The sequence below is a fragment of the Terrapene carolina genome, unplaced genomic scaffold (assembly GCF_002925995.2).
Source record: "Terrapene carolina triunguis isolate 2854851 unplaced genomic scaffold, T_m_triunguis-2.0 Scaffold233, whole genome shotgun sequence".
NCBI lineage: Eukaryota > Metazoa > Chordata > Testudines > Emydidae > Terrapene > Terrapene triunguis.
Genome location: NW_020664584.1, coordinates 11,111,071 through 11,124,443, shown reverse-complemented (window position 1 = coordinate 11,124,443; position 13,373 = coordinate 11,111,071). Strand labels below are relative to the sequence as shown.

Below are 13,373 nucleotides of genomic sequence, written 5' to 3'. Positions count from 1 at the left end.
ACGGTTCGCCGTCCTGGGCCAATGGGGGCCGCGATCGGCCGAACCTGCCGCGTCAGCAGGTAAATAAAACTGGCCCGGCCCGCCAGGGTGCTTACCCTGGCGAGCCGCGTGCCGAACGTTGCCGACCCCTGGTGTATAATTTAACTTGTATATACAATTTAGCAGCATTCTTCTATAATGTGTTTTTGTACAAATTCGGCAAAGCTTTTTTGAGGGCTTATGTTTTTGCATTCTACCATGTATGTGTGCAGTTGGGATAGGCTTCTAGCAATGGCAAGAACCTCAAAATTTAATTGATCAGCAAAACTCACATGGCAGAACTTCATTTGAATTGACAATACATCATTAGAAAGACAAGGTGGGTGAGATGATATCGTTTATTGGTCCAACTTCTGTTGGTAAGAGACAAGTATTTGAGCTACACAGAGCTCTTCTTTAGGTCCAGGAAAGGCACTCAGCGTGTCACAGTTAAATGCAAGGTCGAACAAATAGTTTAGCCTAAGTAGTTAGCACATGTTCTAAGGGATCATTCAAGGTGAAGTGATCCATTAACACCCCTGCAGTCTAGGACAAAAAGGGGTTTCAGATTATTGTAATAAGCCATCAGTCCAGTGTCTATGGGTTGGATCACAGAAACCCCCTTGGGAACTGCCACCCGATGTGCAAAGACTACCCCTGCTCCTGTTTTCCCTGCCAGCTCAGGACTCCAGCACCCTGTCTTGCTGAACCAGACACTCCCGTCTGGCTCCAACACCGACCCAGGGTCTGAATCACTTGTCCCAAAGCTGCAAGTTTACCTGAAAACAGCTCACAGTAGTGTGCTTGTCTTTAGCACTCAGATGCCCAACTCCCAATGGGGTCTAAACCCAGATAAATCCGTTTTACCCTGCATAAAGCTTATGCAGGGCAAACTCATAAATTGTTCGCCCTCTATAATACTGATAGAGAGATATGCACAGTTGTTTGCTCCCCCAGGTATTAATACATATTCTGAGTAAATTACTAAATAAAAAGTGATTTTATTAAATACAGACAGTAGGATTTAAGTGGTTCCAAGTAGTAACAGACAGAACAAAGTAAGTCACCAAGCAAAATAAAATAAAATGCGCAAATCTATGTCTAATCAAACTGAATACAGATAATCTCACCCTCAGAGATGCTTCAGTAAGTTTTTTCTCAGACTGGACACCTTCCAGGCCTGGGCACAATTCTTTTCCCTGGTACAGCTCTTGTTGCAGCTCAGGTGATAGCTAGGGGATTCTTCGTGATGGCTCCTCTCTCTCTTTGTGTTAGTCTCTAAGGTGCCACAAGTACTCCTGTTCTTTTTGCGGATACAGACTAACACGGCTGCTACTCTGAAACCTATATTAAGACCATGATTCTTAGTATTTAGCAGAGTTATGGATTTAAGCTCCCAGACTCGTCTTTTGAAACTATTGTGCAGTTTTGAGAATGAGGACTGATAGGTCAGATATAGAGTGATCGCTTTGTGAATAGTGTTCGCCCACAGGTGATTGGGTGCTTTTGTCTTTTATTATTTTCCTGTGTGAGTTCATTTGAGAGTGTAGTGATTCTGGTTTCACCCACATAGTTGTTTCTGGAGCACTTAGTGCACTGGATGAGGTACAACATATGTTATGATAGGCATGTGTAGGACCCATGAATCTTGAAAGGTGGGTTGTGGGGGGTGTTGATCATTGTAGCAGTGGAGATATGTCTGCAGGTTTTGCATCTCTTGTTCTGGTAGCGTCTGGTGCCACTTTGAGTTAGTGTGTCCTCGTCTGTGGGGAGTTTACTTCTGTTGACGATCTTGGAGAGATTGGGGGGTTGTTTGAAAGCCAGAAGAGGGGGCTCTGGAAAGGTTTCTTTCAGGGTGGGTTCCTCATTGAATATGGGTTGTAGTTGTTTGATGATACAGGTCTGTCACATCTTACGCGCGTTTAACATGCGCATTTTCAGCTTTATGTGGTCGGGGGGGGGGGGGGGAAACGTGCGGGCGAGTCCACCAGCGTGAGATGCGAATCTGCTGTTCCCACTAAAATATTTTTTTGGGGGGACTTGACAGCAACAGCATGTCTTTAGGCCTGTGATATGGTTCTCCCCTATAATACCCCTGGAGGGTTGGCCAAAAAAAAAAAAAAGTTTAAATAGTGTGTCTGCCCCGGAGTGAGTGTGTGTGAGATGGGAGAAGCGAATCTGCTGTTCCCACTACAGTACTCAGTCCCCCTGTGCCTCTCATACTGTGCGCATCTCACTGCGCTGAGTGAGATTCTACTGTGCCTGTACTGTTTAAAGATACAGTACGTATTTTTCGTACTGTATAACATGGCCCCTAAATGCAAGGCACCTACTTCATCTGGTGCTCAACCGAAGAAACAGCGATCTGTTCCAATGCTGGAGGAAAAACTGGCTGTGTTGGACTTATTGAGAGATGGTATGTCCATCGCAAACGTGGCGCGTAAATACGGCTGCAACGAATCTAGGATCTGTGCCATCAAGATTCGAGAGAGAGAAATTCATCAAGCCGTGGCATCAAGTGCTCCAGTAACTGCTAAGGTGACGAGCCAAGTGCGTGATAAGACTTTAGTGAAGACTGAAAAGGCATTAAACTTATGGTTGGAAGACATGAACCGTAAACGTGTGCCTATCAATGGCAACATGTTGCGAGAAAAGGCTCTTAGCATCTATGCGCTGTTCAAACCTCCCGCCGAAGAGGGACAGCCTTCTGATAAGAAGGAATTCAAAGCCAGCCAAGGTTGGCTTAACAGTTTTAGGAACCGCTTCAACCTCAAAAACGTGCAGACTACTGGTGAAGCTGCATCTGCCAATGAGGAGGCAGCAAAAGCCTACCCCGAACAATTAAAGAAAATCATAGAGGAAAGGGGCTATCTTCCAGAACAAGTTTTTAATGTTGACGAAATTGGGCTCTTCTGGGAAAAAAAATGCCCACCCGCACTTACATTTCGAAATCAGATAGACAAGCCCCTGGCTTCAAAGCAGCTAAAGACCGTGTGACTGTGTTGCTTTGTGGCAATGCGGATGGGCATTTAATTAATAAAGCCGGGCTTGCTCTACAGGTCTGCAAATCCCCGTGCCCTAAAAGGCAAGAACAAAAATCTCCTGCCTATGTTCTGGCAATCAAATAAAAAGGCTTGGGTGACGGCAGCATTATTTCTGGATTGGTTCCACAAGTGTTTCATTCTGGAGTTCAAGCAGTACCTTGAAGAGAAAGGACTTGACTTTAAAGTGTTGCTGATCGTAGACAATGCTCCTGGCCACCCTGTGGCACTCCAGTTTGCGCATAACGACGTTTAAGTTGTCTTTCTCCCCCCCAATACCTCCTCCAACCTCTCGACTAAGGCGTCATTAGCTGTTTCAAGGCCACGTACATGAGGCTTACATTCTCACGGATCCTTACCGCTATGGATGCTGATCCCAATGTTAATGTGATGGAGTGTTGGAAGTCCTTCAATATTGCTGATTGCATCACTTCTATTAAACAGTCAATGGATGCACTCAAGCCTGAAACAGTCAATGCATGTTGGCGAAACCTATCGGAAGACTGTGTGAATGATTTTAAGGGTTTCCCGACCATTGACAAAGAAGTGCAACTCATGGTTCAGGTGGCCAGGCAAATGGGTGGTGATGGCTTTGTCGACATCCTCGAGGAAGAAATTGAGGAATTAATTGAGGGCCATAGAGAAACATTGACTAACGAAGAGTTAGAGGAACTGATAAAATCGTCTACAGAAGACGAAGATGATGACTATCAGGAAGAGCCAGCAACTTGGAATCTTCATAAATTTTCTGAAGTGTTCCAAGCAGTGAAACACTTGAATGATTTAATTTCTGAATATCATCCTTCTATGGAATTAAGCCTCAAAATCACACGTAGTATTACGAATGATTTGAGACCGTACCAAGAAATGTTTGAGGTGCTCAAGAGACAACAGCGACAGTTGCCAATCACCATGTTTTTAAAGAAAAAACAACCAGCAGCAGCAGAGCCTACACAATCAACTTCTCGAGCTGAACCAGAACCAACCACTTCGTCTACGACTCGCTCTCCGTCACCCAAGCCTAGCCCATCGTCTCCTGGATCCACATCAAGCCCTGACGATTCAATAATAGTGTTGTCAGGGGAAGAGGAAGACTAATCATTGGAGTGTGTACAGTGCAAGACTAGCAAGAATATCCAGGATGACTGGTGACTGTTCAGGTTTACAGTACTGCACTGTTTTCACTTTTTATTCTTTCATTCTTCTGTCTCTGTTATGTTATTAAAAATATTTTAAAATTATATTTTGCATATGTAGTGTTTATTATATACTGTACTGTACATTGCTGTATACAGTATAGTACTGTACAGGGTTGTATACACAAAATTGTACTTTATGGGTGATTTAAGGGATTTTTCGAGGGTCATTTTGACTATACGCAGTTTTCGCTTTACGCGCTGACTGCGGAACGTAACCCAAGCGTAAGATGAGACAGACCTGTACCCCATATGGCTTCCAGTGTGGCATGGTAAGTGACAACTTAAGAGTGTACAGTCAACGGGGGTTTTCTGTATTTAAGCAGGTTTTCTTGGGGTATTTGGGTGGCCCGTTATGATGTGCTCTACTTCTCTGAAGTATCCTTGTTGGGTGAAGGTGGTTTAGATGTGTTATGGTGTATATCCCATTCTTTCTCCTTGGAGCATATTCTGTGGTATCTGAGTGCCTTGCTGTAGATAACAGATTTCTTGGTGTGCTTCGGGTGGCTATAATGGTGATAATACATCATTGTCACGTGAAATTCTTTAGGGAGGACCAGATCTGAGTGTTTTGCGTTAAACAATTTGTCCCTTTCCTACTTTAGGACTGTTTAAAAGAGGTGTTGGAGATTGTGGAATTGGGCATCTCAGGAAGTAAATCCAAAAACAGTGAACAAGAGGTCAAGTACAAAGGAGATAAAGAACCAAATCCTGCGTCAATGAGGGTGAAGGATGCAGCTGAAGCTACATTAACATGGTATGGCATTCATCAGAATATGTCAGCTGCCTGGCAGGATATTGCTGCTGGGGAAATTAACATTCAGAAGAACACTGTTTTAATGGCTGGGTATTATGGGTGTGTACAAGAGTTTGCTGGGGCTTGACCCTCTCCGGGCGGCGGGGAGCCACACCGGCTCACTACCCACTGGTGCTTGGGTACTTTGTCCGGCTGCAGGGTCTCCCTCGGCAGCCCTTGCAATCCTGGAAGACACAGTAAGCCCGACCCTGGCTCAGGGCGGGCACCAGTGCTATGTCAGGGTTCAGGCCCTCAGTCAGGGCTGAGCAACAATAGTACCAATATTTAAGCCCAGGCCCTGGGTCAGGGTGGGACAACAAACGCTGAGTCAGGAGCTCAGGCCCTCAGTCAGGCTAGTTAGGCCTAAGCCTCAAAAGGGAGAGGGGGAGATTGCCACCCACAGGTTGGGTGGCAGGGGGGACGCAGGCCCTCCCACTCCACTGCGTCCCAGCCTGGGGCCCTAGCAGCAGTAGAAGGCCCGCTGCTTAGTCAGTGGGGATCCTAGCCGCAGCACACTGACATAGGCTCTGGCAGTGCTGCAGCCAGACTGGGGTCGGCTGCCCTCGGCTACTTCCACACTCCCCCTCGGGGCCTACCTGGGGGCTGGTGTCGGCCTTGGGGAGATCCTGGACCATGGGTTCGTCAGGCCAGGGATTGTTCGGCAGGCCCGGTGGCTCCTCTGGGTAGCGGGCGCGGGGCAGGCCCGGCAGCTCCTGGCGGCCAGCAGGTGCCCCGGGCCGCGGAGGTTTCCCAGCCCCGAGCTAGGCTGGAGACGTCTGGTCTCTCCGGCGGCTGGGGCCTGATTGAGTTCTGAGGGCGAGCCTTTGTACTTCCGGGTCGCCGCCTGACCCCCTGAGGGGCGGGCTCAGAACTCCCTAGCTCCGCCCACTCCGGCCTCCGGATGGGCTCTTCCCCCTCCGGGGCGGCGGGGAGCCACACTGACTCTCTACAGGGTGGTAGACTGGGTAACTTGGGATGGATAGATAGTTTTCACTTGCTAACTTTTACAAGTGGCTTGCAAAAGGGGGTACCTGCCTTCTCCTTTGTTCCACTTACAGTAAATTGCCATACAGTTTAATGTGAACTATAAAATGATTCCATGTACCAAGGTAACTATTCACCAGAACTTGCAGATGAACTTGGTATTGCATAAAAGTACTTATGCATATACTGCTGTAGTCCAGGCACTTTCCCTTTATCTATGTAAATAAAATTATTAATTGGGGGGGCAGGGTTAACTATTAAATATGCTCATATCTGGTGGTGATCTGACCAGAAGTAAGAGCTTTTTTTAAAGGGCCTTATTTCTGGGGGAGAGATCAAGTAGGTGATCAACAGCAATCTCCTACCTGATCTCTCCCCAGAAATTACGCCTTTTAAAAAAGCTCTGTCCAGATGTTGTATCACCACCAGACATGATCATACCCTCATTCACCGTTCTTAGCCAGGGAATTTCTTCTGAAATTAAACCCTGAGATGGTGCTGTTGCATTGGTGGAGACAGATAATATCTGGGAAAATAGTTTTTAAAAAAATGTGCATAATTTCAAATTATTATTGAATATTTTTATCGCAGTAGTGCCCATGGACCCCAATCTGGTCAGGGACTCCATTATGCTAGGTGCTGTACAACCACATATGAAGACCTGGTCCTTGTCCTGAAGAGTTTGCAATCCGAAACCTTCGAAGGCTGCACTCCTCAAATTAGGGGTCTAGGTTCATGAAGGCTCTGCTGTATAATTTCTGTTCAAAGTAACACTAAAGCAGTGATAGCAAGCACACCTACTATGGCTGCTACAGGTGCTTGGGATTCAAGAAGGGATTAGGAATTAAACACTTTGATGGACAATAAGAATATTCACAGATATATACGAAAAGTTAAAATAAAGAAAAAAGGGGTAGACATTCTCATGCGTCAAAGCATTCCCAAACTGCTCATTTCCTGTGGTTAAAGAAGTAACTTCCCACATGGGCAGGTTATTTGTCCCTCATGGGGTTTCTTGCACTGTCCTCTGAAGCCTTCAGTTATTGGTCCCTGTTTGAGACAGGACCTGGATTATGTGGATCATTGGTTTGATCAGTTGTCAATTTCCTATGTCAGGATGCAAAGGAACAACATGTCTAAAAGTTCCCATCTCAGATGGGATCAAGATGCATCTTTTTGGATGTGGTGTTGACTGAATTCTTTTCTGATTTACAGTATTATGCAGTTACTTGGAGCATTTCCTTCACCCAGTGGCCCTGCCTCTCCTTGCAGCCTGGTGAATGAAACCACCTTAATTAAATACTCCCGTCTACCTACCATTAACAAACACAGCTTCCGCTACTTTGTCCTTGATAATAGTGTCATCCTGGCAATGTTGGAGCAGCCTTTAGGGAATGAGCAAAGTAAGTTAAACATTTTGGGTCCTCTTGCTTCTGTAGTTCAAAATTCTTTGTAGCATATCTGCAAAATGTGTTTGTTTTAGTTAGGCAGTTCTTTTGCCTTTCACACACTGGAAACCTGTTCTACAGGGTGTTCCACTGAAGTGTGGAACACTGGCGTGTAATTGCAGGGGTTCATGAAATAAGATCAACAAAGTGTCACTGTAGTTACAATGAATATAAACCCTGCCAAATTTTCCAAATAAATGTGCACTAACCTGTGAGATCACATGCTTTTAGCTGACTGCTCTGTAAATACAGCTGAAGGAATAAAACCAGTAACACTTCAGTACATTTTAAAAAGTCACACGTTCCACTCCATAAAAGGGTGAATGTTTAAAATGTATGTCAGACTACATGGATTGATGTTTAACCAGCAACTGCTGTGTGTGGTATTGATTTGCTCATTTTAAGGCTCTGTTGCTATTAAATATTTCAGTGGGGACTGACTCCCAGCAGCTGTATTGCGTCATTGCTTTTCATCTGTAGGGGCTTAACTTCATTGAGCTCCAATCTCTAGCAGACACTGGGTGAGCCATTCCACTGCACCAGTGGGATTAGCTGTAAAGGAGATGTGCAGCTGGGTATTATCTGTGCCATAACCCATGTCTCCTTACTAACTCTCCTAGCAGTTTCATGTGCACTTTGAGCAAGAAGGGAATTAGAGTAAGAGCTCTGCAATACCCTGTGCAAGCATGCCTTAGAGATGGACAAACACTAGCCCCAAATCACTCTCTGGGCCTTCCTATATAAAAAGGGGGCCGCTTAAAAGATTCCATCCTCTCTAGCAGATATCGTAGATAGACACGTCAGACAGATCTAACAGTTTGCATGGGCACATGGTCCTTGTCCATAGCCAGAAGGCCATTGACTAGTGACACTAGTTCATTCCCATATGTGGGACTAACCAGGATCAAGGAAATCTGAAGACTCGGAATCTCTGTAATCTTTCTCCAAAGTGGGAGCTGTGATACTAGCCTATAATTACAAGCTCATCAGTATCAAGGGATGACTTGAGTAGGGGCCTCACCCATGCCTCAGCGAGAGTGGCTGGCACCCTATCCTCAGATGGACACTGACTGTGTCCACCAAGGTGGGCCTATCATCTTTGCCAGCCAAAAAGAAACATGGGTCCAGTTACCAGGTTGTGGCCCAAAGTGCCCATAGCACTCCTGGAACGTCACTGATCATCACTAGTTTTAAATTCTAGCAGATAATTTTTGTCCCGTTTGGACACTGATAAACACCCACACCCATATCTGTCCAATCCAACAAGTTTACGATAACACTCCTTGACTTTCTTGGAATAGTACACACACTCTCTCAAGTGAGCAGTTCTTCTCTCTCAGAATAACGTTATGTTTGTCCTAAGTTGTCAAATATCACTGGCATTAAAATCCTCCAAGGACTGGTCCAAATACATGTTATGTTCTCAGATGCTGATGTATCAGTGCCTATACAGTAAAGTAAATGTACAAACATACTTATCCCTCCATGAATCCACTTGCTGCACATGTAAACTGGCAGATTTTTTTTGATCTACTGGCCTTACTTCTGCATGCAGAAATTACAGTCTGTTAGCTGAGTTGTAATGAAACTGACCACTTCTTGCAATCAAACCAAGGTGATCTGGAGCAAGGGTAGAAGTCCATTTGGAATGTTCAGAGAGCCCAGCAGAACAGTATTTCCATGTTGCAACAAAGGTCATCCTTTATTTTTGCTACCCTTCAGGGATCTGTCTTATGGGTCAGATGGGAAGAGTTACCCTGAAAATCACACAAGTTTACATGGTGATATAGTATATTGACACTTATGGGTATGAATACATTTCCGTCTGTTTGTGCTGATCACTTAGGTGTTTGCCAATTGCATTAAATTATTACATAATATATTAAAATATGTTTTATCTGTGCACTCTGCAGATGACTCTTTCCCCTCTGTCACGGTTCTGATCCGTGGGGTGTCTGGAAGACTTGCGTGGGCCCAGCAACTTTGCCTTTTGCCAAGAGGAGCTAAAGCAAATCAAAAGGTCTCTATCAGAGCCCAGTGGGAAATCTGTAACTACAGATGCTCAGCAGAAATTTCACTAAAATTGCAAGATAACCCACAGAATTGGTGACTGTATGTATGGCTGAGTCACAGTGCCCTTAACTGTGGGTAATGATACACATCTCTGGTGCTCTTTACAAATTTGTTATAATACTAGAGTGTGAGTGTTGAACAAAAATGCTGCTTGCTTCCCAATTGTTTGTGTGTAAGGGAAACAGTCCCTGCATTGTTTGGAAAGTGTCATGTGTGGGGACTGTATCTGTCCTGCAGTGTTCAGGCATTAATAGTTTGAGTGGAGGTGATGCCATGGCTTCTGGGACTCTTGGCTCTTGTGAACATTTTCCAGCATTATGGTTTTTACATCCATTTCTCTGGCTTTTCGGGATGACTGTAAATGGATTTATTACAGTGAAACAAGGACACTCAGACTGTGGTTGAAATTTGGGGCTGTCAGCCTCAGCTGTCCCTTCTATATTTAGGTCACTTTATACAAATCTAAAAATATAGGAAACCCAAGCAAACCTTAAATTGCTCTTAGCAGTCTGCCCATGGCTAAGCAAACTTTGGGGAAGCATATAATCCTTGTGATGCTTCTAAAGCTACCCTGGCACTTAAGCAGATGTGTCACTCAGTTGGGACACTTAATGGAATGGCAAGATAGTGAGGTTTGATAGAGACTATGGGAAGGTTCTCTCTTGGCACGTGAAATACTTGTTGGTGTCAGTGGGAGTGTAGCAAGGATACAGCGCTTCTTACTTTTTAGCATTTTATACCTCTAAATTAAAAAAAAAAAAAAAAAAAAAAAGGCAAGCTAGTAATGTGGCCCTCACGGCAACCCCAAAGACCCTTATCCCCCGTGGCTTATGTGGTGTTGTGTTCCCACTCAGACTTCGGGGTTTGAATAACTCTGATGGTCATGAGGAACTGATCATACCGCTGAGAGCAAAATACAGCGATTACAAGCAGTAGGCAAGCTTCTTGCATACCTCCGGCAGTGAGTTCATCCTGACCTGCAGTATCCCTCCTATGCAGCCCTAGGCTCATCAGCCTGACATGCAGCACCCTTCCCTCATCTAGTCACATATTCAGTAGGCCTAGGTGGAGACTACCAGAAATAATCTTGATCTCTCTTTAAACATTATTAGAATTGGTTTAACCTAAAACTAAAGTAACCCCAGAAAGGCTTGCAACTTCCATGTAATCGAATGGGATTGGTGGCATAGAGATTGTGTTGAAAACCAGGGTTCATAGGTACCATGAGTAGGACTGAATATCAAACTTTGCTTTAAAACTTACAATCAATTCTTAGAAGTGAATAATATTTAGTTTTCTGAATGCTTTCTCAATAAATAAAGCCTATTGTTACCTATGGTTATGAATCTGTGATATTGTGATACACATAAAGAAAATTATCTCTATAATATAAATGTATTGCACTACAGGGCAAAGCATTTAAATTGGACATAAAATTGTTCCCTTCATCGTAACAGATGTTTTTACCAGAACCTCGACCAGCTCCTAAAAATGATGTTGGACTCAAATACAGTGTGAGACACCGGCCCTTTCCTGAGGAGGTGGACAAGATCCCCTTTGTGAAAGCTGACCTGAGCATTCCAGACTTGCATGAAATTGTTAATGAGGAAGTAAGAGGTTTTAGTCTTTGATTATTTCCTCTGTTCTTTGCCCGTCAGCTTCAGAGTCCATTTGGTAAATTACACCCTGTACGGGGCATTTAACTCTAAAGCTTTCCTGCTGTAAAGAGTGTTGCAGTAGAACATTACCAACTTCCGTTAACGAGGTGACAAACTCACTGCAGGTTAGTGAAGTCTAGGAACTATCCAGGGATGATGGTAGGACCTGTGATATGACCCTACCTGTTATTGGCCTATTGGGGAGCCCCACACAATATGTTTTGCCCCAATCCTAACACACTATGATGACCTGAAGCAGTGACTTGTTTCCTGCTGCTGCTCCAGGGAAAGAGGCTAGCACCTCTTCTGTCTTGTGAGAGCTCTTGTAAATGTGGCATTATTAGATAAGAGTGTAAAATGTGCTATTCTTCCAGCTCATTTGAAGGACAAATATTGGAGTTGACGCTGGATACATCGTTTGCCACAGTTGTCCTAAACAAATATGATATTGATTGTGGGGTTTCAAGACACATCCACTGACCCTCCTCCACATCTGTGGGACCTCACTACTCAGTGCTCCCATAAACATGGGGGAGTGTTCCAGGAACTGTTGAAGCTTGTGGTTTGTTGCTCTGTGAACTAGCTAGGGAGGTGCTTTGAAATGCTGGGAAAGAGATGTTGCTGGAATCAGTATTCCATATCTGTGAAATAATGTGTTTCAGTTGGAAGAGCGGCATGAGAAGCTGAGGAATGGTATGGCCCAACAGATCACTTATGAGACTTCTATAGATCAGCAGAGTGAAGAGGAGTGGCGCAAGAAGAGTTTCCCTGACCCAATCACTGAGTGTAAGCCCCCACCTCCTGCCCAGGAATTCCAGACAGCACGCCTCTTCCTCTCGCACTTTGGATTTCTGTCACTAGAGGCACTGAAGGTGACTTGATATCTCCCTTCATATTGTACAAATGGCCTCAAACACCCCAATATCCTGTAGGACAAAACAGTGTCATTTAGCAGCTTTACTAATGGAGTTTTCTCTTGTGGAAATATACTGCTAGAGCTAGTCACTGTTACGATAGCTGTGGTCTGCTCAGATATAGGGAAATGAACCCCAGAACTTCTCAGGAGTTCTGGAAGCCAGGGGTCAGAGGTCAAATGCTTCAAGCTTTGACTGAAGAGCTCTAAGCTGGTTTTACAAAAGGTACCTAAATTGGGATAATTACATAGTGTACTTGAAATTCTTCCTGCAATTTCAGTTAGATGCCATAGTTGCTTTCAGCCCTAAACATTTCTGTAGGACTGCAGTACTCTGTTAAACAGATCCAGTTATCCATACATATATAGCTTGTAAGTTGCTACATAAAGCACTTTTGGATCCATGTGATGGAAACACTAGCTAAATGTACAAGTTATTATTTTATGAGTTAGTACAGATAATCCAATTTTCAGAGGGAAACACTGCCTCCTGCTTTTGGGCTCTCTATATCTCACCGTGGAGTTTGTCTCTAGCTCTGTACAGACTGTCAACAAACAGAGAATTGAGCTGTTGCAGAAATAATAATCACAAGAAGTACTTAGTGATGGTCTGCAAAACAAAATGCATGTGGAGTTCACACAGTGTTGGTGTGCTGCAGGTCCTCACTAGCCTGGGTGTGGGGGAAAGTATTAATATTAAAAAGTTCAAAATTATTTCTGTCGTTTCCACTCAGTGAAATCTCTTGGTACTTCTAGAATTTCTTCAGTGAACCAGGGACACTTGATATCAAATAGTACAGGCTTCTTTGCAAAACCATACAAAACAAGGCTTTTGTGGTGTCACATTTATATCATGTTAGAAATTAAGTTATGGTTTTGTTCTTATTTAGAAAAAAATTGCATTTGTTTTGTTCAGTGTATTTTAAAATGGATCATAGTGAAACATCAAAGAACATTACTGGTGAAAAGGGTTTTTTTAAATAATTTAAAAAATTGAACTTCTTTCTTTGCTGGGTAGGAAACTGCTAACAGCCGTCTACCTCCTCATCTGATTGCACTTGACTCTGCTCTCCCTGGGTTTTTTGATGACCTTGGTTACTTGGATCTACTGCCATGTCGTCCTTTTGATACAGTTTTCATTTTCTACATGAAGGCAGGCCAGAAAACAAGCCAGGAGGTATGTGAAAAATTGGAGCACTGATTGGTCTCGGTATGTTTTTGCTTCATTTACCTCTTAGTTATATAA

General features: G+C 44.0%; 1 protein-coding gene across 2 annotated transcripts in view; it reads left to right on the top strand.

The window, feature by feature from the left end:
• The window catches only part of RALGAPB (Ral GTPase activating protein non-catalytic beta subunit), a 123,052-nt gene that overhangs the window by 84,530 nt on the left and 25,149 nt on the right, over positions 1-13,373 (top strand). For both annotated transcript variants that reach the window (XM_024209925.2, XM_024209924.2), the window contains exons 18-23: positions 4,861-5,012; positions 7,251-7,438; positions 9,397-9,503; positions 11,014-11,166; positions 11,877-12,086; positions 13,146-13,304. In XM_024209925.2, coding sequence (XP_024065693.1) covers positions 4,861-5,012; positions 7,251-7,438; positions 9,397-9,503; positions 11,014-11,166; positions 11,877-12,086; positions 13,146-13,304 — 969 coding nt within the window. The remainder of the gene's footprint in view (positions 1-4,860; positions 5,013-7,250; positions 7,439-9,396; positions 9,504-11,013; positions 11,167-11,876; positions 12,087-13,145; positions 13,305-13,373) is intronic.